This window comes from Vipera berus (genome assembly GCF_964194415.1).
Source record: "Vipera berus genome assembly, chromosome: 1".
NCBI classification, from domain to species: domain Eukaryota; kingdom Metazoa; phylum Chordata; class Lepidosauria; order Squamata; family Viperidae; genus Vipera; species Vipera berus.
The window spans coordinates 191,787,796-191,814,543 of record NC_138202.1 but is presented as its reverse complement, the minus strand read 5'-3'; the positions used below and the strand labels follow the sequence as shown (position 1 = coordinate 191,814,543).

The following is a 26,748-nucleotide window of genomic DNA, read 5'->3' as shown; positions in this document are numbered from 1 at the left end:
TATCAACAGGGTCAAAAAAGCGACCGTGTAAAGTTCTATTTGAATATACGCCTCAGAATGAGGATGAGTTAGAACTGAAAGTAGGTGACATTGTAGACATGAATGAAGAGGTAAGGTATTTTAAAGAATTTTTGTGAAAAATTAAATCTGAAAGTCATAATTGAATTGAACACTAGAAACTTCTGTTTTGCTATTACAGTTCCAAACTATCAAAAAGACAATGACTGAAGATTTTTTTTTTATTTTTATTAAAAAGTTTTAACATACAATTTTTCCTTTAAAAATCCCCCCTCCCCCTCCCTTCTCCCTCCCCCCCTACCTCTCCCCTCCCCCCCTCCCCCCCCGACTTCCCAGAGCTAAGTACAAGGTATATAAAAAAAAACAATCATAAACAACCATATACTAACATCCATAAACTCTAAAATCCATCACTCTCTAGCTTATATAGGATAATATATATATATATATAAAATATATATAGAAAAACAAAAATAGGAAAAAAGAAGAAGAAAAGAAGGAAGACTTATTCAAATGCTACATGAAACTTCTTAACCCTATAAATCCATTTTCTCCATTCCATAATATAACGTTCTTGCGAAAAATCTTAGGCCAAAATCTACACCATCTCTGCCAGGTCAAAAATCTTTGAAGTCACTCTCCTATAATCGGCAGTTCCTCTTTCTTCCATTACTAAGCTATCAAAAGTCTTGCTGCCGTAATTAAATTTCACATAATTAGTATCCACAACCGTAACGTCCGCAATTATCCCCAACAAAGAAAAAAAAAAAACCAAAACAAAAAATTTGCGAACAAAACTTTATCCTTTGCTTAAAAATCTTCTACATATTCCACCAAATTTTTATCCAAAAAGCCTTGATCTCCACATCTCCAACATTTTGGCTGATAGTCCGGATACATACTTGCAAACTTTTTAGGATCTAAATGCCATCTATAAAGCATTTTATAAAAGTTCTCTCTTTACGTTCCTAACCCAAATCTTTTCCCACGTGTCCATTGCGATAACTTCCTAGGTGTTCATTGTAGAAGTTCCATAGACTTCTGCTGGTCTTGCTCTTTTATTATTTTCTTTTTGATCGTTTTAAAGCAGCACGCGTCACCCTCCGCTCTCCAGGATCATCCAAAGAAATTGTAGCTTGATCTCCTTCAGCACCATTCTCCTCTATCTGTCCATCCTCAATCTCTTGATGTTCTCCTTCTCCAGATCCCTTTGCAGCTTCCAGAAGTGATAATGAGGTTGCTTTTAAAACGTTATTATAAAAATCTCGCGCCTGCATCACAGTAATCAGACGGTACCTTTTACCTTCATACATCACCATCAACCCAACTGGAATCTCCCATCTGAACCTTATATCTCGTTGCTTGAGCTCTTGCACGAGGAATATGAAATCCTTCCTTCTCCTTAAAATCTTTGGAGGAATTTCTTTTAAAACCAAAACTTCTTGATCAGCAATCACCACTTTAGAATCATAGGCAACTTGTATAACTTCATCTCTAATTTCCCTCTTAGTAAAATAAACCACCACATCTCTAGGCAGCTTTCTCTGTCTTGCAATCCATGAATTCACACGAAACACTTTATCCATGCCTCCCTTTATTTCAGATGCTGGCTGATTCAATACCACTTCCAGAGCCTCAGAAATCAGCTGCTTTAGATCTTCCTTAATATTCTCTTTTAAACCTCTAATTCTAACAGCAAACTGCATCTGATAATATTGAACAAGACTCAATTCTCTGTCCATTTTGTCTCTTAAATCTTCATTCTCCAGTACTTTTGCTTCTAATATAGCATTCTTTTGAGTCAAATCTTCCACTTTTTCCTCCAATTCTTCCACACATTCAGCCACTTTATACACTGAGGACAAAATGTCTACCTTCATCACCCTGAACTTCTGTTCCATCCTCTCTTCCATTCTCTCCTCCAATTTCTCCAATTTCGCCTCCATCTGTGCAAATTTATCACCCATTGATTCCAGAATTACCTGGGCATGTTTTTCAAGAGCATCTTGTAAATCCTTCGATGTCAATACATCAGGAAGGTGCAACGCCTGCAATGATGATTGTTGTACCGGAGAAGTTCCAGCACTCCGAAGAGTTTTTGAGGGAGGTTTAGCCGCCATCTTTTTCACTTGTGACGCACTTTCACTTTAAGTTTAAAAAGTCCATCAAGCTAGAGAGTAGAATATAATAATCCTCTTCACCTTTTCCTCTTGTACCGCTCTGCCTGCTCCTTTTATTCCATAGTCCTTCCTTCAGGCAGGGGTGGTCGCAGACGCCTGGCTCTGCTCCATGAAGTCCGGAGCAGAGACGCTGACCAGCTGGGAGCCACCCAGGCTACGGGGGAGTTCAATCCTTCAGCCGCCCAAGCTACAAGCTCAGGCGGCCCCGTAGAACTCAACCCCTACCTGGGGCCTCACCCCCTCCTCTTCTCCCGAGGAGGGGGCTTCAAATTCGCCCGAACAGCTGATCGGCGCTGTTTTGGGCGAAAATCACTCAGCTGAGCCGCGGGCAGCCCGGGAAGGCTGTCTCCGGCGCCGCGCAGCCCAATGACTGGAGATTTTTATCTTACAATTAACTAGACAGTTATTATAGTTCTTATTTATGATATATGCTTGAAGGACTTTGAAAAATTGAAATAGGAAAGTTAGATCTGATAATGTTATTATACAGAGATTTACTGTAGTAATTAAAATACTAGAAATGAGAAGCTCATCAAAAGTTTTAAATAAAAATATGTTAGTCTCAAAAGTTGCTAATCACACTTAGGATTTTTGTCTGCCGTTGACTAATATAGTTCTCCTTCTACAATGTCTATTAAGACTAGGGAGACCCAAATATCTATCCTGACCTAAAAGTATCTCCCAGTTTAATTAACCTTGCAGGTCTGTTCTAAGAAGAAAACTGAGGGCAAATAAGAACCTTATGAAACCAATTCAAGTTCATGCATTAGTATAAATGGAATAGAAAATTGTTTTAGATATTTTCATTTCTGTGTTGTTTTCACTGTGAAAAAGATAAAAGACTACAATTCACTCTATATAAATATCTTTACCAACTGCCTTGTGTGACTTCAAAGTTACAATGGTGCTGAAAAAATAACTTTGTGACCAAGGCATGCACTGACGGTCTTCAACATGTTTGTCTTGGTCACATGTTTGCCATTATAGTTAGTACACATTGTTCTGTGTCTGACCCATTTTTTTTCCTTCCCCTCTGACAGAGTGAAGAGATTGCTTAAACAAGTGATCTCTTCTTGAGCTGTTTTTTTTCTGCAGTGCTTCTCCAAAAGGTGCTAACTGCAAGTTAACAAGCTCAGTTCTGTTATCTTAATTATCTTGCTCCCAGCTGCTGCCTACAACTGACAATACATTTTCACACCTTGGGCTTTTGTTTGCCTCCTAACCATGCGTACTTGGAGCCACAGATGCATTAGGCAGACAGCTGCTGCTAGCACATTCCTTTCCATGTGTATTCCCCATTGTGTGCCTGTTTACTCTCTTGTAATCCCTCCCTCTCCAGTGAATGTAAATACCAACATTAAATCTCATCTTGGTAATTACTCCAGTGCTGGTTTGAGCATTCCAAAGGGCAGGGAAGTAATGCTAAAGCCATACTGAAGTAAAATTGTAAGCATAGAAGCAGTCACGTAATTTTCTTCTTAATGACCGCAATACTTAGCCACTGAGTTGCCAGTGCCAATTATGTTCACTAAATGAGGAGTACTTGTATTGCATATTTTTCAAAAGCACCAGTTGTACATCCTCAGGAAAAAGAAATATGCTACCAATCTTACAAGCCATTGAAACAATTCTTTTCTCAGCCTTCTTAGAGTCTTCATCAAGCTTACCTTCTAAACTTCTTGCTTACGGTAGTTTTTAAACTCCTTAGAACTTACAGTCAGTGACTAAGGGAAAAGAAAACTAAAGGTTGTTCTTTTTTCCTCCAATTTATGCTGCCATCGTATTTTCTCTCTCCATAAAAAACTGGTTGCAAGACATTGGCCCAGAATGTCTTTGCTTTGTTATTTGTAAGAAAGGATCTTGGTCATGTTTTATGTTCAGTATAAAGTTGAATAGAGCGGTATTACCCACTGCTCTGTTTTCTTAGTATCATACGGTTATGTAGAGCAATTTCTATGCATTTGTGAGTGACTTATCCCTTGTCCAACATCACTATTCCTTGCCTCACGTGCTCTAACCCAAGGGTGTCAAGCTCACTGTGTCACGTGATGTGTCACAATGTATTGTGACTTTTTCCACATTGCTGGAGCCTGGGGTGGGCGCGGCCTCTGCATGATGCAACTGGCCTGCGGGCTGGCAGTTTGACACCCCTGCTCTAAGTATATGTACTAGTTCTGCATATTCAATGTACTCCTGAATTTCTGCATATCTCTGATGGTATTTTTGCTCTGATGGTAAGAACAGTGAGCATCTTTTCTTTTCAGGTTAGAGGTAATCCAACCTCATTTTTCTCCACAGGTGGAAGAAGGCTGGTGGAGTGGGACTTTAAATGGCAAGACAGGCCTTTTTCCTTCTAACTTTGTAAAAGAACTAGAGATAACAGATGATGGAGAAATACAAGAAAACTTAGAAGACACAGGTAATAAATGCAGGCAATCAGAAGATGGACTAATTATCTGGATTTCTTTCTGTCGGTTTTAGGCTGGGATTCAAAACAAAGACAACATTGGTCATGCTTGCTGATGATTTGGTGGAGCCAGGATGGAGTGTTGTATGCATCTTTGCTCTCTTTGTTCTGTTAGTATCTTTTGATACTGTTGATCATGGTGTCCTTCTGGACCAACTGTAGGGCTTAGAAGGCGAAGGCTCTGTAATGTGGTGATTCTCCACCTTTTCTCAGCAGTCAGTTCCAGGTGGCATTGACTGGAATCATAGAATCATAGGGCTGAAAGGGACCTTGGTGGCTTTCTAGTCCAACCAAGATTGTGCCCTCTGCCCCTCAATTGTGGGATTCCTTAAGAATCGATGCTTTCTCCTTCTGTTTACCATTTACATGAAGCTGCAGGAGATGTCATTCATCAATTTTGGAGTCTGGTATGTGTAATACTTTACTGGTTAGCTAATAGGCCATTAGGCAGTACAAGATACAGAGTAGTAATAAGATCATGTGTTGAAAAAATAGAGTAAAAGACATAAATTTATTTATTTATTTATTTTATTTAATCCCATTTATATCCCACCCTTCTCCGAAGACTCAGGGCGGCTTACAATCTAAACACAAATCAATAAAATGGATTACTGCAATGTGTTTCTGCCCTTGAAGATCACTCAAAAATTGCAATTCTTACTGGTTAAGATTTTCTCAGGGTTAATTACATTTAAGTATTTAAATCTATTTTCCTTGTACAGGCCATCCCAACACTTTTACATTTCTCAGGTCTTAAAAAGTTAAAAAAAAGACAAAAAAAAGAAAGAGAGAAAAGAATAAAAAATAATATACTACTTAAAATACATATCCCTCTTAAAGTAATATACATTTATCTCCAAAAATTTTCTGTTCATTTTATGATCGGGTTGACCACTGTCTCTCTGTGGTCCATGGGACTTCCTTCTTTGCCGCCTCTTCAGGGTGACTTCTGGCCCATTTAGGATCCCCTAACAGGCAGAAAATCAGCCGTAGGGTGTAGAGCCTTGCGATCTCTCAGCTGCTGCACTACTGCGCAAAACTGGAAGCCTGGTTAAGGTTGTTATTTTTGTTTGACCATTTTTTGGACTTATGGTTATATTTTATGATTATGGGATTTTATTGCTGTTGTGAGCTGCCCAGATTTGTTTAAGATGGACAGCCATACAAATCCTTTATATAAATAAAATGCAAATCATTTTTCTGTGCACCCCTACAATTTACCCCAATCACATCCATCATCAATATGTGAATGATATTCAGGTGTACATTTCTAGCCAGCCAAGTGATGCTTCATTGTCCTGTGTCTGTGTCTGTGTCTGAATTACTTACGTAGGTCTGGATGGAGAGGAAGACATCCAGGCTCACTTATGTCAAGACTGAGTAGTTGTGCATTTTTTTATTTTCCCAAACCTGGAGACTTTCCTTCCTAGTCTTAAATAGACTTGCACTAGAAAACAATTTGGGGTTGTCTTGGACTCACATCTTTTGCTCAAAGAGCCAAGAGGCTAGCAATCATCTGTATCTCCATGGTATATTTGAGAGGCTACCTATCTTCCATAGTTTTCTTTGCCTGGTTGCCTTCTGAAATGCTGTTCCCCCAGTGATCCACATTTGGATGATGTTCTAGATGTCTTTAAAAGCATGGCCTTGGAGCAGGGTGTTTGTGGAGCTCCTGCTAGTTTTATTTCATGGTTATAGAATATGGTTTGTTCAGAAACATATAATTTTAAAAATTGTTTTCTATTTTTAAGTGTGTGCTTCACAGAGTCATTCTGAAGTTGACAGTTCTAAATTGCTATTACTCTAAATTAGTAATAGTATCACTTCTATGGAGTGCAATTAAAGATTAGTTTTAGTTAATTGTATGTGGTGTTTAACCTCAAGCACTCTTATAAGTCTATTTAGAGATACCGTTTGCTCAAAGCTAAATGTGTGGAAGTATTTGAAGAATTCGAATTGATATGAGGTTCCTCATTACACGTTACTGTATAGTTTTAGTGAAATCCAAATTTGTTTTGACCAGCAGCCCAGTCATGACAGTGTGATTGTCATTAAGTATTGCTACATTTGACTACATATGCCAAGGATACACTCATTTGTGATTAGCCTATACCTGAATTGTCTTCAAGCCACATTCCTGAATAGGTTAATTCCAGTTATTAATACTTGCTTCTTCCATGTCACGTACAGCCTTGGGAAGGGAGGAGAATCACACTTGGAGAAGTAAATCACATTGAAGTTATGGCTATCACTTCATTCACTTTGGGCTCTGGCTGTACCCACATATAAAAGCATGGTCTGCCACCAGAATTAACCACGATAATGAAATTTTAATTAAATTATATCTCTCTGATTAAGTGGCCCTAATTAAATGTATATGCATGATGTATTACATATACTGTCAAATAAGTATTTTTATGTCTTGTAAAATTTTGAATGTTAAGAATTTACATATACATTTATGGAAATAATTTTAATGCTTCCACATCTTTAATCTTACAATATTTGAATTGTATCCCTAATTTTGTCTTAATAGATGTAAACTATTAATACTCAGATTGAAAGCATGTTCAACCAAAGAGTAGAAAAATACAAGTTATGGTGAAGTTTTCTCTTCCTGTCATCATTATCTGTTCACCTCATTTTAGTGTTTCATTTCTTTACACAAGTAATAGGGAGAATGGTTCCTGTTGATAACAATTTTATGGATTTATACTGTGATTTTTAAAATAAATTAAAAACTTATTTTTTAAGTTTTCTCAATTTCTTCCTTCTTTCCTTCCTTCCTCCCTTGCTCTGGGGTAACAGCCATAAAAACACCATGTAATGGAACCTGAACGTTAGATCTGAGACAGAGTTGAGATCAAGAACATCCTTGTGAAAACACCCCTGATTGTTTCAGAATAGTTTTTCATATTTATGCCTTGTGGAAGCTTTGGCTTCAAACTTCTGGAGGCTGCTTCCCCTGGGAGGTTCAATAATGTTACAATAGTCTGGGAGCCTGGCAGAAAACAAGAGATGTTTCCTAAAGCACATTTTATCCACATGACCCAATGTTTATTTGGGTCAGTGACCAGCCAAATTTAAAAATCCAGGCAGTCCGCACTTACTGATCACTTGTTCAGTGACCATTTGAAATTGCAATGAAGCTGAATGAGTGTTACTTACAACCAGTGCTTTTTTTGTAAAAGAAAAAGGTGCCAGAACTCACACGTCATACAACCTGCCTTGCCTACAGTACCCTACAAGGTTCCATCCAAAAAAGGTGCCGGAACTCCGTTCTGAGCATTCTATGAGAAAAAAAGCCCTGCTTACAACTGGTCCTTGAAGTTCTAGCCATTGCACCACCTTCCGGCCATTACACCACCTACCAACTCGCTTCCCACAAGCAAAGTCAATGGGACAGCTGGTAGAGAAGGTCACATGTCATTCTGGTAGGTTCCCCTGGCCCCTGTGCCCTCACCAATCATCCTGCTTCCCCCAGCCTCCCTGTATTTTTCCCAGCCTCCCTACGCTCGCATGGTGGCACACCCTGCTTTCTTTGTCCTCCCTGCATTTGCACAGTGCTGCACTTTCTTACCTCCCTGTGATTGTGCATGGCCTGCACTGGGTCTTCCTTGCCTCCATACCTGCTCCCCATTTAACAACCTGCACTTCTTGGGGTTACAATGACAACTGGCACTGCCAGGATTGCCACTAAGTGATGTGCTTTACAACCACATCATTTAACAAAACAATCCCAGTCCGTATTGCCATCGTAACTTGAGGACTACTGTATACAACACAAATGGTTGAGCTAAAACATCAACATAACAAAGAGTCTCTATAATAAAGTATAACATAAACTACCAAAATGAGACCAATAGTGGTTAATGCTCTGGGCTAGAAACTGGGAGACTTTGAGTTCTAGTCCTGTTTTAGGCATGAAGCGATCTGGATGACCTTGGGCCAGTCACTAACATTTGAGCCCTAGGAAGCAGACAATGGCAAACCCTTCTGAAAACCTTGCCAAGAAAACTGCAGGGAAATGTCCAGGTAGTCATCAGGAGTTAAAACTCACTTGAAGGGACCCAAAATAAGTAATGAAAGGTTTTGAATCTTCTAGAAGATTATTTGCATAGAACTAAGGAGAAACTTCCTGACAGAACAATTAACCAGTGGAACAACCTGGCTCCAGAAGCTGTGAATGCTCCAACACTGGAGGTTTTTAAGAAGAGACTGGGCAGCCATTTGTCTGAAATGGTATAGGGTTTCCTGCCTGAGCAGGGGGTTGGACTAGATGACCTCCAAGGTCACTTCCAACTTTACTATTATTATTAAATCCTCTGACTCTTTTTGGAATGTACATATTATTAAGGACAGAGTGTAAATGGAACTAATATTCCTATAGAATTTACAGAGATCCTGCATTGAAAATCCCAGTGCTAACACATACTTAGGGGGGTCCAGTTTAAATTAAGTGCTAACCTAGTTTTTCCATTTTTAGAATCTGTTTTTCATGGACCACAGTCTCCTGCAACCTCACCAGGGAATGGTAGCGAATCTCCACAAATAGCACAACCAAAGAAAATCAGAGGAGTTGGGTTTGGAGATATTTTCAAAGAAGGCTCAGTAAAACTTAAGCCGAGATTGTCTAGTAATGATTCAGAAGAAAAAAAGCAAGATAAGGTAATGGGCCTAAATGATACATGTTTCAAAATGGAGCAATTATATATGTTGTGATAAAAAGTTTGGTACCTTGTGCACTTGTAAAAACAAAGTTGTTTTGTTTTTTGACGAAGTTTATTCTGCCTCTTCTTAAGTTTCACAGTAACATTATTCTGCAGTAATGGGTGCAATGCACCATCTCATTGATACCTTTTTACATTAAGCAGTTTACTGTATTCTCCAGATCTTTCAAATTCTATTCTTAGGTATAATTTGGGAAAATTTGAGAGCCAGTATGGTCTGTTTGACCAGGAGTGGGAAAACATGTTCTAGTCCATCCTTAGCCACAAAAGCTCACTAACTTTGTCACAATCACTCTTAGCCCAAACCGCCTTTCAAGTTGCTAAGGAATAAAGTGAGAGATCGCTGTATACCTACTTTTCCCTCTTAGTTAAAGGTGGGCTACAGTAAAAAATCCTGCATAAATTATCATTTGAAAACTATCATACTTGAAAAGAGATTATGGGGTTTCAAGAGTAGGGCAAGCTGCAGCAAAGAACTCATTGGGAGTCAGGCAAATTGGATGGATAAGTCATTAAAAAGAAGCAAAAGCTTCCAAATGCCTTTTCATGTCTATACCAGTAAAATAGTACATGAGCATGGCAGTAGAAATGGCAGGGGATGGGTGGGAATCTTCCATAGGATGACTAGATTTTTCAAAATTTGAAGGAGAAATGTGAAAGCACTCGCTTAGTCTGACTATTTGTTGGGTACATCAAGCAGTACAGATTGCTGTTCTGTAAATGATGGACTTAATTGCATCATTGGGTCAGCTGATAATAAAAGTATGTAAAGGCTTTTTGCTTCTACATCCCAGGAAAAATAGCCCTTGTGTAGTTGTGCTTCCATTGCTCAAAATCCATTTGGGGAAAAGTTATGTTGTAGTTGTAACTTTTATCACAAGCCAAGCTAATTTTTAAAGGATACTTGAACTTTTTAAACATTATGGCCAACCATGTATAGACATATCTACCATTTGTTCTATACTTTCTTCTTATATGTAATCTCTTTATTTTTTAAAATATGTTAAGTCTTTGTGTGTATTATTGGGATTTATTATATATAACCACTTTACACCTACATGTTTGTATATATATTTTGGCAGGAGTAATTGTATAATTGTATAAAAATATTTGCAAAACAGACTTTAGAAATCTTTTGCAGGTAGTAGAGTTTTGTTTTATTGCTGTGTGTAATATCCTTCCAGTTATTCAAAGGTTTGTCCTGCCTTGTCTGTTTTGTATGATTTCTTATATTTAATGTTGCCATCTGTCATTAGATGAAGCTGTTGTTATTCCAGTAGTGTTGAAACTTTAATACCCATTAATAACATCTAATGACAAAACATGGAATGCTAATAAAGATGAAACATGTTAATGTGCTAAATTTGGAGAAGATGAGCTGATATCCACAGAAATCTGAAGGCTGGCTCAGAAAATAGATTATATCTAAATAAAATATAAGGGACGCAGTGGCTCAGTGGGTTAGGATGCTGAGCTTGTCTATCGGAAGGTCGGCAGTTTGGTGGGTCGAATCCCGAGTGCCACGTAACAGAGTGAGCGCCTGTTACTCATCCCAGCTTTTGCCAACCTAGCAGTTCAAAAGCATGTAAACATGCAAGTAGAAAAATACGGACCACTACGGTGGGAAGGTAACAGTGTTCCGTGCGACTTTGGCGTCTAGTCATGCCGGCCACATGACCACGGAGACGTCCTCGGACAAGCGCTGGCTCTTCGGCTTTGAAACGGAGATGAGCACCGGCCCCTAGAGTTGGAAACGACTAGCACGCATGTGTGGGGAACCTTTATCTTTACCTAAATAAAATATACTTTGACTTGCAGCCTATTATTAGTCTTTCTAATAGATTGATAATATTTTCATTTAGAAGCAGTATATATTTCATTGCATTTAAATGCATTGAAAATAAATCTTTTATTAACTTCTTCTTCTGTAAGATTTATAACTTACAATTTATTCTTCTGAGCTGATTCAGAGATCACAAATTAAAATACATTTGGCAATTGCCTAATTCTTGTTTTTATCTCCATGTTCTGTAGCCATTACCTAATCTTCCATCTGGACCAAAAGTAACCTCACTACCTGGCACAACAAAATCAGAAATGGCAACAGAAATAGCAAAAATAGAAACGGAAAGCAAACAAAAACGTATGATTTTATATCTACTTTATTTTAATTTTAAAATCTTTAAATATAAACTATTTGATTAAAAAAAAGCTATTTGTCAAAAGGCAGATAATTTATTCCTGGCTTTTTGAAGAAAATATTCTCACAACCTGGGCGAGGAATATATATCCTAATAGTAATTTCCATTTGACTTCACTGAGTTTGAGTAGTGTAATCCTGCCACACTGCTAGAATCCTACCTTCACAGCTAGAATACCTTAAGCATGACAAGGCATCAAAGCAACTTGTCAGATAGTTCATGTAGTAAAAACATAATCATAATTTTCCATTATAAATCTTGGTTTATCTAGTAGAATGTTAGATTTTCCCTTTTCTGAACTGAGGACTTCAGTAAATCATTTCAATAACTTAGATGCTATTATTCCTCAGCCAATTCCTTGTCTTATTTCAATTGCTCATAACAAGGGTAAGGTCAAATACATAATCTTCCTGTCCCATCCTAATGATTTTGTGGAGTGATTCTGTATCCTTTACTAGCATAGCTTTTAAATTATTAATAGCAATGTGCCATATGTCATGGTAAAGCAATACAGATTAAATACATAAACTATAGTAAACCTTGGACTGAAGTAATCTTGGTTTAGTGGACTGTGAATACAATGAACAGAATCTTTCTGTGATTCATATCTGTATATGTATTACCATAATCCTATAAGTGATTTTGTGCATGTGTAAAATATGCATGCATAAAATCCATAAAATACATATGCACAACATTCAATTCACATATGCATGTGCAAGATCCCATTCAGATTTAATAAACATTCCACTTTAAGTGACACCTGATCTCCCTATTAATTACTTATTATAAAATTTAGATGTTTGTATTCAAGCAACAACCATTGGAATGTGCTCAGTATTCACAAATTTCCTTCCTTCCTTTAAGCTAAAGAATACTGCAAAACCTTGTTTGCCTATGAAGGTACTCATGAGGATGAACTTAATTTTAAAGAAGGGGATATTATCCAAATAATAAATAAGGTAAGTTATTTATATTTAAATATCTGTCCTTGACTTACAACCTCAGTTGGGTCCAGAATTTCTCTTGTAAGTCATGGTGGTCATAAAAATGAGTTATGACATGATTGGATCCAATTTTATGTCCATGTTTACCATGGTCATTAAGTGAATCCAGCTTCCCTAATGGACTTTTGCTGTTTTTTGCCAGAAACTAGCAAAAAAAGGTTGTAGATCATGATCACATGACTGCATGATGTTGCAACTGGTCGTAAGTGCCAGCATTGTGATCATGTGACCATAGAAGTAGTGCAATGGTTGTAATTTTGAGTACAGGTCATAAAGCATATTTTCTGTGGCCAGAACCTATCTAGAGGGCTGTAGCCTAGATATATTAACACTTATATCATAAAAAAGAAGCAAGGAAAATCCCAAGAATTAGTGACCAATCAGCCTTTTAAATATTCCTGTTAAATTTTATGTCAAGACAGTATTAGACAAACTGGAAGACGGGGTGGAGATTAACAAGATTATTTATAATGAACAAGTAGATTTCAGGAAGGGTCAGAGCATGTTTGACAATTGTCAGGTTTTCTTTTTATCTTCTACATATGAGAGCAGTACTACAAAACCTTTGAATGTAGCAATTACAAATTTGTCTGCATATTTGACTCAATAGAAGTAGGTTATTGATGAAATTAGTTAACTAGCATAGATAACAATCTGCTGTATCTTTTGCAGCAATTCTCTTCGGTTATATTTACCTGAATGAAATAGATTTATGTAGATTGCTCACTGAAGCAACATCAACAAAATCAGGAGTAAAGCAAGGCTGAATCCTCACACCAATATTGTTTATTACTTACACACATTTCATTCCCTCTCATATGTCAGCTTCTCTAGAAAGTTTCCACTATATCCCACACTGGTAATATAGTTACACTCAATAACAAGAGTTGAGCTGAAAGAATGTTTGAAAAGCTAGGGCATTACAGGTAATGCTTGTTTAGTAATCACAACTGGGACTGACAACGCAGTTAAGCAAAGCAGTCACTAAGTGAAAGTGCACTTTCCTTTGCTTTACAGACCTGCAGCGGTCATAAATGTGAACATTAATACCTTTTCATTGCTGTCATAACTGTGGACAGTTCTTAAACAAGGGCTATCTATATGTGCATATAAACGTACGTAGTTATACAGCATGTGTACACATATTACCTCATGAAGTGGTATGATATGTTCAATGGAGTCTTCATACAGGCTGGATAGCCATCTCGCCAAATTGTTTTAGCAGTTCTATGCTGAGCAGGAGATTTGACTACATGACCTTTGAGATCTCTTCTAACTCATGATTCTACACATATTGAAAGAGTTCCAACACGATCCTTTACTGAATTAGAAATGGTTATCAAAGGAAATTTTTGGTCAGCTGTTTCGTTTTAACATTTGAGAAGGAAAAGATCAAGTAACAGAAAGTTACTTAACAGAATAAAGCATTGGCTTGGCATTAATTATCACGAGATACCTTCCAACATAATATTTAACACATCTGTGATGAACATTTTATAGCTAAGCATACCAATAAAAAGAGGGTAGTTTTAAATCATGGTTTTTGACTAAGCCATGTTGGATTCACACATCACTCAAGTCAAAAGCAAAGAAACCAACACGTATCAGGCCTTAGATTTGTAGGCAGGCAAAACTGTTCATTGTGTATTTCACCTATTCCTTGTTTATCCCTTCATTCTATGCATAGGTTTTAGATTGTATTTCTGCAAGGATATGCTTATGGCAAAAAAAAATGAAACCAGGAAGTACAAAGTATGCATAATCATTTGCACTTCTTGCAAAGTAACATTTTCAGCCAATAAGCTAACATCAAACCATGTTCCAAGCTGGTTTATGGTCCAAGAGCAAATTCTTGTTTATTCAGTGATCATGTGCATGACCCATATTAAGTCTTGAAAACTAGCACACATGTAATGGCTTACTGCAATATGTGACTCAATTTCTAAAAAACTGCAACTTAATGTAAACTGGGTGGGCAGATGATGAAGTCTGAAAATTTATATGTTGTGTAAAATGAATATACATTTAGTAATTTTGTTTTAGGACACTGGGGAGGAAGGATGGTGGAGAGGCTTTCTTAATGGTAAAGAAGGAGTTTTTCCAGATAACTTTGCAGTTCAGATTCATGAATCTGATAAAGATTTCCCTGTAAGTACTTATTGCAGTTTTTAAAAAAAGTTATAGCTCTTCTTTAAAAAGCTGATTTAATAACCAAGTAGTTTGTTTTATAGATCCATAAATATGCTGTCCCAGATTTTTTTTCCATAATTCAACATTCCATTTTCCTCATTTAATTTTTTTGGCCTTGCAATTGTTCTGTTAATATAACATTGCCATAAAAATGGAGCTCTTTGGAGAAATCTTATTTGGGTGACATTGGTCCAGTCATTATCATGTGGCCTAACCTTTCTCATAGATCTGTTATGAAGAGCAATGAAGTGATCTTGGAAAATGGGATTGAGACAAACACTTACTAGAACTGTTCAGCACTTCAAGTTCAATCTCCAAAAAGTGCTTCAAAATATGCAGGGCCATGGATGCAACCTCTCCCTTCAGCATCTTAAAACAAAGGCTCTGCACTGCTTTAAGGTCATGCAGACAAATGCCTCATTTGCACTCCCATCACTCTGAAGCTTCTTTTGGAAATGTGAACCCAAAGTGATGCATGTAATGTATGTAATGTAATGTTAGTATTTTCATTTTTGGCTCTGAAATATTTTTAATTCAAAAAAAGATCCTGGCTTGGATCTTTAAAATCCTTAAAGCCCTCAGCAAAATTAAACTCATAATAATTTAATTTTTCTTCCTGGCTATGTGTTACTCTTGAACTGTGTGTTTGGGTTATCAGAAGGTGTGGTGACTGGGGATTACGGAAATCTTTCTAAAGCATACAGAATAATGTACATATGTAAAAAACAAGTAGTGACGAGGAGCATTTGGGAAAGGTGTTATAATACACATTGTATACTTGGAATTCTATAAATGACTTTAACAAACTTACAGAACAGATCCCTGAGCAAATTTTGACAGGTACCTCAGAGACAGGTGGTAGAGTAGGAATAAGGAATAAATGAAAAATAATCAAATCAGAGAAGTTCAGGGTAATCTCATCCAGGATCTGGTATCAAGTATAATACTAGTTAAGGGTTTAAAAGCAATTTGAAGTTAGAGGTGAAATGGCCGTGATAATGTCAGACTGTAGATTAAAAAAAAAGAAGAATCGCTAAGGGCAAAATGTTGTCTTCAAATTCTTGCTCTTTTGATCAGTCTAACTTGCTCAATTTCTTAATTGTATTTCACCAGCAAATTGTAGACAAGGCCCAGGAAATGTTCTGAATGTTGTGTTAGAAGTTTTGTTTTATTTTTTAAATTCAGTCATGTCTCTAGTTGTTATTGTAGATACAATTCAGTGAACCTGAAAAATTGGGTTCATTGTTGTTTTGTTCCTGGATGCCTACAAATTTTTTCAATTAGCCTTCTATGTCAGTTGCACCTTTTTCTGGAGAAGTGTAGCTAACAGTAGTCACCTGTACATTAATCTTACCTTCACAGATACTCTCTTATTTCTAAGTGGTTAGTAATAAAACTTCTGCTTATGTAGAATGAGAGATTTCTGAGAAAGAAGAGTCTCCTTTGGCAAGATGGATGGCATACAATTTTGATAGATAAGCAAATAAAATAGAGGAGAAAGAGAACTAGTTGTTTATTCTCTGCCTCCTCTGCTTTCCCAGGAATCATTTTTCTGATCATTTTCAAAAACTTTGGACTGCCTAAACAGCTATTTGTAATCCTTGCACCAGTAACCCTATAGACAGTACAATGGAGTTATTGAGAATACCTGTGGTCTTCTGGGTCTTAATTCAGGAAAATACTTGGCATGAATATTAGTTATTTATGTTTTGTCCTCTTTGCAGAAGCCAAAGAAACCACCACCTCCTGCAAAAGGTCAAGGTATGTCTGATAGGCTTTTATTAGACCATAATTGCAAAAGAGAGTGTAGTTGATTGGAAATTATTAATATATTCTGAGTGAAAAAAATAATCTCAATCAGAATTATTGCTTTCTAACATGTTGCCTATCAGATGAAATCCATTCGTACCCAAAGTGTCTTGAAACATAGACAGTTTTTATTATTGGAAACAATGATGTGGCATCTTGTAAGCCATCATTTTCTGCTATACATACAGATACTTAGGTCTCGATTAGTGCAGTTAACAAAGCCCATGAAATGGGATTCCACTACAGTATTCAAAGTAATAGTTGCATGGAAAATAAGGTAATTGGTTCCAGTTCAACAGAAATTGACAAAAATTCTAAATATATTTTTATATGTTTATTAATGAAATACCATATAACCGTAAAAGAGGATAAACCCGTTCCCAAAGAATACATGGTATCTGTTGTATTCTGCTGTAGTTCTTCAAAATGAGCGTTTTCTTTTCTGAGTAGAAAACTTCCTCTTCTCTATTTTTCACAGCCAAAGATTCACATCTGTAATCTTAGTGGTAGCAGCTCACGTGCTAGTCACAAGTGTAGGTGCACTAGCCTTGTACTACCTAATTTTGGTTCACACTAAATGCAGCCTAGTATCATTTTATAAATCACAATCAAATTGTGCACTGTTCAGACTCATTAATTATGACCTATTTATACAATTATTTATTTATAAATTCATGACTTCTATAAATAGAAATGAGACAATACTGAACATATGGTACTTCCTTGTAATAGTGTGTAACTTTTTTCCCTATATCTTTTTAATGATATATTCAGTTGTGTAAGTTTTAAAAAGCTACGCCATGAAACAATTCTTGTTTTTAAAGACTAACATTCCTATGCTGGTCAGCACTTCTAAATAGATTTCTATTTCTGCCACATATTTGATAGATGTAAAATACATTTTAGTTATTAATTATACAGTAATTTCTCTACTAAAGCAGTGTGATTTTTAAACATTGGCTCTATCTGCAGGTTCTAAGGCTGATCTTCTACCTGTGGAGAAGAAGTTTCCTCATCTCAGGAACGAAGAAAAAGGTAAGATGATACTAAAAACATAAATTTTCAGGACTGTAGTTTAAAACAAAGCAACTTTAGTATGAATATATGCATATGATTCAGGTGATTAGAAAAGAGCTAAATCATATTTGTAGAATTTTACAAATTCTACAATGTGTATCCCTGAAGTAGCAAGCACTAACTATAAATACCATTCAGTGTAATATTACAGGCATATGTATTTTTTAACTTTTGTAATTCTGTATTTTTATTCTTGCCCTGTTCACCGCCCTGAGTCCTTCGGGAGAAGGGCGGTATAGAAATATTATTAAATTAAATTAAATTAAAATATGTAGATTAAAAATAGCTAGTTTTTGTGAAGCAGACAAGAGATGTAGATGCTATGTAAAATTCATGTTGTTGGCAGTAAAATGAAATTTAAACTCCATCCAAAATAGATTTGTTAGAGTTTTCCCCCTATTTTTATTATTTTTATAAATAGCTGAAGATGGTGAATATACCTAATATTCCCTGCTCCTCCTATTCTCCCCCATAACAAGCCTATGATGTTGGTTGAGCTGGGAGAGAGTGACTGGCCCAAAGCCACTCAGACAGCTTTCATGCCAAAGATAGGATTAGAATTCACATCTTCCTGGTGCCTTAACCATTAGATCAGACTGGCTCTCATACATTCTAAAGAATATAAATTCATGTTTTTCTGCAAAAAAACTTTGCTCATGAATCCTGTGGCCCAGGGAATTCAACATTTTACAGAGTTTATGAATAACATGCTGGATTCCACTTGTATCCGTTTAAAAAGAGTCCGTTGCAAATGTATGAACCTGAGAAACTAAACTAAAGGAAGGAAGGAAGATTTCTTGGTTTTGATTCAACTGTGCGCTGTTTTTGTCTTAGTCTTATTTGAAATTGCTTCCAGAATGCAAATTGGGGTATTTGTCCAGAACTGCCTATGTCCATGCAAGAAACTTTTATAAATTATTTCTGCATTTTTTAATGGTAAATGTTATTCACTCGCTCTGTTTCAGATGAAAAACCAGTGTTGGATCAGAAGACATCTAAATCAGTGGCTCCCCGAGTACCACCAAAAAAGCCTGTCCCTCCAAACAAGACTAACAGCCTATTAAAAGCTGGGGTGTTGCTTTCAAAATGGCCAGATAAGACAGTTTTGCAACCACCAGTTTCTAAGTAAGTATCTTATTTTGTGCTTGAAATTCTTTGTAACTATATTGCAAAGTATTATGACATCCTTATTTACCTTTTATAACCCCGTCCTTCCAAAGGATGCTTTTAAGATTGGGAGAACATGCTGTAGGTTTTTACATTCACACTTGTTTCTCCCATCTCAATTTGTTTTCCTTATTATTATTTGCTCGGACACGTGGAGTAGTGAAAGATAATGTCCTTACTTCAATTCCCAAGTGTATGTTGAAACTATAGATTGCTGAGTGTGCAAATCATGAGTTGTAGTAACAGATAAAAGAGAACTGAAGGAGGGAACCTGCATTTAAGAAGGGAGCAAAAATTCTGTGCATCTCTGCCTATATCTCAGCCCACAATTTGAGGGAACTGGATTCTTGAAGAACGCATGTAATTTTTGTAAAAGTATATGTAAAGTTTTTGTTATGTGTGTTTTATTTTACCTTAATTGCTGATAAAATCACTTAACTTTTGAACATAGGATAAATGGGGAAATTGCATCCTGGAGGCCAAAGTCTGAAATTGAGCCAGCCGTGAAACCAAAGATAGACTCTGAACAGTTACCATTGAAATCAAAATCAGTAGAGGTAGACTCAGCTGCACTACGGAACTTGAAAGAAATAGGTAAGTTTGAAATGTGTACATAATGAATCTCAATTTTCTGCTTCACAGTATTAGAATAAGCCACAACAAAGAATAAACAACATCTTCAGCTAGGAATACTTTATTATCGGTGGATTCTGTTGTAGGAAAGCTCTGTGGTAAGGCTTGGTAGCAGAGGACCTATAGGTATCAGTTATCTGAAACTATTTTCCTTAATGGCCCTCAGAATCCCTTCATACTTTTTTCTCTACTTTTAGTGGGAAATTTAAAGAGGAAGCTGTCTTGCAGCAAAGCAGAGTACTTACCTTTAGCATTATTCTTTAATCCTAAGAATGCTTGTGAGTACCTTTTAGGATCCTTTAGGCATTGTTAGAAAATGGAAATAATGGATGGTTGCATCATGGTGCATTACCTGGAGACATACTCTCTTGCTTTGAAAAGAGTACCCTGAAGTTTGCCTTCCGATAAATGAAATCTTCTATCTGCCATTGCTTCCATTCTTGATGGCAGATATTTCTGACCATTCAAAATTCTAGATGTGTCCACCAACTCCAAATGTGGTCTATGTCTTGCTTATGGCATAATAAATATTAATTTTTAAAAATACTGGAAGATTTTCCCTACCTCAGATTTCTGGAACTAGTTAAAAGCAGTTATTGAAATAGACTCTACAGGTTTCTGGAATTTATTTATTTTTATTTTAATTCCATTTATATCCCGCCCTTCTCCGAAGACTCAGGGCGGCTTACAAGCTTAGCAGTAGCCTTCATTCTATGTATATGCCTGCTTATTAGGGCTTTCACACACACACCCCAAGCGGCATTATTACAAAGTCAGCTTAATTGCCCCCAACAATCTGGGTCCTCATTTTACCTACCTCGGAAGGATGGAAGGCTGAGTCAACCTTGAGCCTGGTGGGACTCGAACCTGCACTAATTGCAGGCAGCTGGTGTTACTTAAGGAGGCATTAGCCCACTGCTCCACCAAGGCAACAATGTGTTTGTTTATTAATTTATTTATTTATTCCAATACTTGGAAAGCTGAAATGAGGTGCACTGTATATTGTTGAGAATGCTTATGCCCGTTACAAATTTCAAACTGATAATGGAAAAAATAATGTTTACATATAATGCTTTTTTTTTTTTAAAAAAAAGAGAATCCTTAGCATAAGCTCTTTCACATTATAGAACTCATTCTCCTGTTATTTTATTATGCTTCAAAAGAAGGTATCAAGCATCTATTTTGTTAAAGTTCAATACATATAAAATTTATCAGGAATAATTTACAATATCTTATGGTTTTTTAAAATAATTCACAGGTTTTGTATTACAATAATTTGTGCTAATATCAGGGTCTGCAGAAATGAGCAGAATAAATTGGTATCTGAGAAACAAACAGAAGCAAAGCAAAATCAGAATACCGAAGCAAATTACAAAGCTTCTTTCATAGTTACTATATACTAGCGTAAGCCTGGTTTCTTTACAATCACTGTTGTAGATTCTTTTTCGCTTGGGGCCTTTTGATATTTTCATTTGTCTGTTATATCTGAGGAAATAGCTTTTGAGCCTTAGTGATCAGGATGAGGGATGTATGTTCTTTAATTACAATTAACATGTCTTATTTTTAAAGATAATTTCCGTTATACTTCAGCATTTTATCTGTAATTGTAAATCAGGCAGGTCTCAGAAACACTTGGTGTGATCATTAGACAATCAAGCAACATACTGATTTTTCTGCAAGAACAGAATGTACCCAAATTTGGTCAAGGAGGTCACACAAGTACATCACACACAAATATACTCCCCCCCCCTTTTTGAGTTATATTCTTGCATATTAATAGGAAGAGCTTTTAGAATTCTGGCATGCACAACTGGAAAGACCATATACAATTCCTTTTCAAATTCTGGAGACACTTGCGTCACCATGGGCCAGTAGAAAAGGGTTTTCGGTTTCAGATGTTCTCCCTTCAAACAGTCAGAAATAGCGTAACCCATTTTAATGTAGAGGTCCATATTTCATGTCCAATTACAGGTGGCCTTTGAATTACAGTTAGTCTTCGAACCTGCCCATCATGGTTGTAACTTTGGGGTGGTTGTAAAGCAGATTGGTCATATAATCAACCCAATTTTATGACCTTTTTTGTGGCAGTTGTAAAGTGAATGTTGCAGTTGTAAAGCAAATAATGTCATTAAATGAACCAATGGTTTGCTTTGGGCACAGTTTTGCTGAAAACTGGAAGTAAATACCAGGTTTTAGCTATGACTGTGAAGGGCCCCCAAACATCAGAATTTCAAATCCGGGCCACGAGTACCCCCCCCCCCCAATAGGGACATTAGAACTTTGAAAGGTCACTAAATGACGAGTCATAAATTGAGGACTATCTGTAAGTTCATAAAATAGGACAGGAAGAAATGAGCTCTTTCAGAGGCCTTTACTTATTTGAACATAACAAATGACTCTAAAGGTTGGAGGGACATTCACAGCTATTCATCAATCATAAATTCCATCAGAGTTTATGCCTTAAACGAAATAAAGAAAAATGGAAGTATTTATAGCAACTTAATCAAATAGAAAAGCATCAAATAGTTGAAATTTTAAAATTACAAAAGGGAACTGTCCAGTATAATTGGATACAATAACGGATACAATTTGTTATTTGGGCATGCAAATGTTCTTGATGTATCAAAGCTAGCTATCCCTTTTATGCTTGGTTGGGTAAAGAACGGGGACTAAAAATCTCCTAACTTCCAGAGCAATAGAGTATTTCATGTAGGGTTGAAATTATGGGATATTTCTGACCATTGCAGTTCAAGTGACTGTCAGCCTGCTTGAGGATGCTTGTGTAGAGAGGTCACCTGAATCTCCCAGAGCGATCCAGGGAGATGTAAGCAACAGTGCTGTCTTTGTATATCGTTGGATTCAAAAAACCCTATTCGCCTGGACAAGCTTAAAAAGGGTTTGTAGAGAATCATGCGAACAACTTCTTTCATCACTTTATGAGACAGAGCTTCCAGTAAATGAATAAATAAATAAATAAATCATCAGTTGTCTTAAAGAGATGTGGTACATAGTATATCTTTCTATATCTGTGCATTTATATTTCTAAATGGGTATAGGGATATAGATTTTTTTTCCTCAGTTTATAAACATTGCTTTTCCAACCTCCTTTCCCCCTCTCCCTCCCCCATGCACTGCATATATAGTTTGTCCTAGTGAAACAATTTTTCTACAAGACAATCCTATAAAACTGCCATTTAGATTACTAGAATATCATTTTAAAGGATTTGCTGCTATGTGCATGCATTCTGTAGGGTCAGTGGCACACATCCTTTGCTACTTTAGCAATAGTGCTGATACCTTTTGATTTGTACATATTTGCAGTATACTTTTAATCTGATTTAATATTTGGAAAAAACGAATAATTTTGGTATATATACCAATTTTTATATTATATTTTATATTTGGTATATTTATATTGATATATGCATATATTAATTGAATTTGAATATGTACAAAGGACATGATAGAGCAGTAGTGTAAATATTTATTAATTTTTTCCACTAAATATTTCTGGTTTCTGACTTTCTCTACACCCGACTGGATTGCTGTCTTCCGTTCTGAACCCCAATAATGTCCTTTCCAACTGAGCTTAAGGTGAAATGTACAGGTAGTCCTCAACTTGTAACAGTTGATTTAGTGATCATTCAAAGTTACAATAGCACTGAAAGAAGTGACTTATGACCGTTTTTCACACTTATGATCATTGCAGCATCTTCATAGTCACGCAATAGGAATTAAAATGCTTGGCAACTGACTCGTATTTATGATGGTTGCAGCGTCCCTGGGTCATGTGATCATCTTTTGTGACCTTCTGACAAACAATGTCAATGGGGGAACCAGATTCAGTTAACAACCATGTTACTAACTTAACAACTGCAGTGATTCACTTAACAAGTGTAAAGAAGGGTCGTAAAGTGGGACAAATATGCTTAGTAACATAAATTTTGGGCTCAATCATGGCCATGAGTCGAGGACTCCCTGTAGATGTGCCACGGCACATGTGGTAGGCATGTTTTTTGGAGAAAGATTCCTGTTTCAGAGGAATAGAGCAACAGGCCTCATTCCCATACAACATTTATATATAAAGAATACTAGACAACCCATGATCCATTGGGTCAGTCTTTCCACATACAATATAGGCTTGCACAGTTTCCCTTTACCTCACAACCCTGAGGAGAGCTCCGGTTAAGCCTCCTCTTCCTCCTCAGCTGATCCAATGAATTGCCTGCCACTGCTGAGGGGAGGGGAAGCCAACAAAGTCGCAGACCACAAGATAAACTGAACCCTAACCCTAACCCCTGCTCCCCATTCTGGTGTGTGCCCAAGGATCCCCTCCCTACAGGGAGGAAGAGGGCTCATAAATCAATGCCAGTGCCCCCCCCCCACCAGCCAGTCCTACCTTACCAGCAGGCACATCAGTTCCTCCCTCATCCTTCCTCTTTCCAGAATATAGGCTTGAGGAAATCTCCAGCTGGTCCTACCTTGTCAGCAGCTATCCAAGAGTCAATCCCTCGTCCTTCCCTTTCTGCCACCGCTGTTAAGAGATTTCAAATTTTGGCCTTATTTTTAACATAGCCAAACAGCCACTTACTCGTTGGGCCTTCCTACCAGCCAACTGGGCATAGGGGGCAGAGGAACACAGGGTTGAAATACAGTCTTTCCTTGTGCCACACAACTTATGGGTTTCTGGGGAACTGTCGTTGGTATTATGGCACTGAAGCGGCCACAACTTTCCCAGATTTCAATTCCATAGGAGTTACGGCTCAGCATTCTGTAAGTTAGACCATGTCAGTTCCTTGGTTCAATAATTGTTGCCATATATTCTCCAATTTCATCCAATTGAAGGTTACAAAGTTGCAAACGGACATGAGAATGTTGGTAGTATATAGATACCACATTTAAATACTTTAATTATTCTCAGGGTAGAGGTATCAGTGCTTGGGTCATGCAATAGAATAGTTTTTAATAATGGATTGCTATCAAATGTCATTCAGTCATTTCTTTCCTGCTATTTTCCCATTGCATATTACAATATGCTATTTCCTTTTCATTCTTAAACTGTTATATAACCTTGCTCTGTAGTCTACAATATATCTTTGTAACTTTTGTAAACGTTTTGTTGGTATTGTTAATATTGTTTTTGATCCCTACTAATTCAGTCTTCAAGGCATTCCAATTAATAAATTATAAATGAGCCATGCTAGAGTACTGTTGCATTCATTTTAGTTAAGTCCAACTTTTTAAAGTTGAGATAAATGTAAAAAATACTTACACTTGAGTTCTTCATTTCTGTAAACTTTTGATGTTGTGTATATGCATGGAGATCTGTTCAGTACTATGGGACAGGACTTCAGTTTGCCTAATGAAATTTTCTATTTGTGAGGAATCAAGAGTCCATATGCTAGCAGAAAAGCTTTGATATGCTTTTAGAAGATGTATGTAATACTTTGATAAGTAGAAATCAAGAAACCCTGTCATCTACCTCTTTATTCAGAGATAACTGAATCAATACTTCTGGAAAAAGAGTGTCATGGATCCAGACAGCTATTGTGGTTAGAAATGCACCCAGAACCAATTTGGCATATTTTAAAAGATAGCATAGATTCTTCCCCTGAATGAAATTGAATGGATGTTGCTAAAATAAAAATGTCCTGATTATGTATTGAAGATAATGCTGCCATATTTTTCCTGCAAGATACTTTTTTTTTGTTCAAAATCTTTTCTAGATATACGTCTCCTTGACTTTTCTTTCCAGATTTTGTTTCCTATCCTGTTTGCCATGTTTCCCTTCTTACGTGTCAGGAAATTACCCTCCCTTTCTCCATTTTGGTAAGAAACTTTCTATATAGCAATCCACACCTTTTGTTCCATATTAATTCTTGAACCTAAATTTCTATTCTTGGATATTATTAATTTTTTAAAAAAATGTGTTTATGTTTTCAAAAATTTACACTGAACTGTATCAAGTGAAAAATGTTATATTTGGATGGTTTTATAACATTGTATAAAAAGTAAATTTTGGTAATAGTAGAATCCCTCTCTTTTCCTGTTTTGAGTTTCTTTGCATGGTTAAGGCCAAAGAGGGCCATTGTGAGTAAGGCATTCGTTAGCTGTCCAGCATATGGTTACTTGGTATAGTTGCTAGGCAATTACTTCATTAAAGTGCAAAATAAGATATGTAAGTGCTCTGATTTTGAACATGGGTAACTGGCAAAGGACCACAAGATCTAGCAGGAAGAGGAGATTGTACTGTTACTGGGGCAAATTCATAGAGTAAGTTTGTGAACATCTGCCTACTGTGTAAATTGCTATTAATGGTTCAGTTTTTTGCATCTGTTATTTCGTAACGTAACGTGCCCCACTAAATAAATTTGTATTGTGTCAAGGTAAGAGTAAAGATAGTTGTTGACTTATAACTAGTTTTTCAATGACTGTTCACAGTCACAATAGCCTTGGAACAAATGCTTTACAGACACAAAGCATTTTTTGACGGTTGTAAAATGTCCTGCCATGTGCACCCCTCACAGTCACATGACCGCATTTTGGGTATTTGCAGCCTGTTTGCATTTATGGCCAGTTACCAAATGCCTGGCGATCATGTGATCGCCATTTGAAACCACCTCTGCCAGTTTACTCAGAAAGCCATTGGGGAAGAAAGTCCAGAAAATCAATGCAAACAGAAGGGACTTTGGATTTGAGATTTATTCCCCCAGAATGCTTAGGTATTTCCCCTCCCCTCCACACAGGAAGAGGAAATCCTCACATGTGCTAGAGGGTAAAAGGTAAAGGTAAAGGTTCCCCCGCACATGCGTGCTAGTCGTTTCCAACTCTAGGGGCCGGTGCTCATCTCTGTTTCAAAGCCGAAGAGCCAGCGCTTGTCCAAGGACGTCTCCGTGGTCATGTGGCCGGCATGTGGCTTGTCTGATCGACAAGCTCAGCGTCCTAACCCACTGAGCCACCACGTCCCTTATTAGGTGTACAACTAATCCTTAAATAAAATGTTTTTTATATAATTATATGGAAAACACTTTTCTTTAAGGCAACTCAAATAAGAAAATTTTAATGGAACATGCAACATTAAACATGCTAAAAAGGGCAACATCTCCGTTTCAAAGCCGAAGAGCCAGCGCTTCTCCGAGGACGTCTCCGTGGTCATGTGGCCGGCATGACTAGACGCCAAAGGCGCACGGAACGCTGTTACCTTCCCACCGTAGTGGTCCCTATTTTTCTACTTGCATTTTTACATGCTTTCGAACTGCTAGGTTGGCA

The 26,748-nt window shown here is 37.0% G+C and overlaps 1 protein-coding gene across 2 annotated transcripts in view; it reads left to right on the top strand.

The window, feature by feature from the left end:
- CD2AP (CD2 associated protein) overlaps positions 1-26,748 on the top strand; it is a 96,795-nt gene that overhangs the window by 34,279 nt on the left and 35,768 nt on the right. For both annotated transcript variants that reach the window (XR_014028795.1, XM_081346732.1), the window contains exons 4-13: positions 10-110; positions 4,497-4,617; positions 9,152-9,333; positions 11,430-11,538; positions 12,464-12,558; positions 14,647-14,751; positions 16,518-16,554; positions 17,575-17,637; positions 18,645-18,804; positions 19,298-19,440. Coding sequence is in view for 1 of the 2 variants with exons in the window: in XM_081346732.1 (XP_081202858.1) it covers positions 10-110; positions 4,497-4,617; positions 9,152-9,333; positions 11,430-11,538; positions 12,464-12,558; positions 14,647-14,751; positions 16,518-16,554; positions 17,575-17,637; positions 18,645-18,804; positions 19,298-19,440 (1,116 nt within the window). In the remaining variant the exon portion in view is untranslated. The remainder of the gene's footprint in view (positions 1-9; positions 111-4,496; positions 4,618-9,151; positions 9,334-11,429; positions 11,539-12,463; positions 12,559-14,646; positions 14,752-16,517; positions 16,555-17,574; positions 17,638-18,644; positions 18,805-19,297; positions 19,441-26,748) is intronic.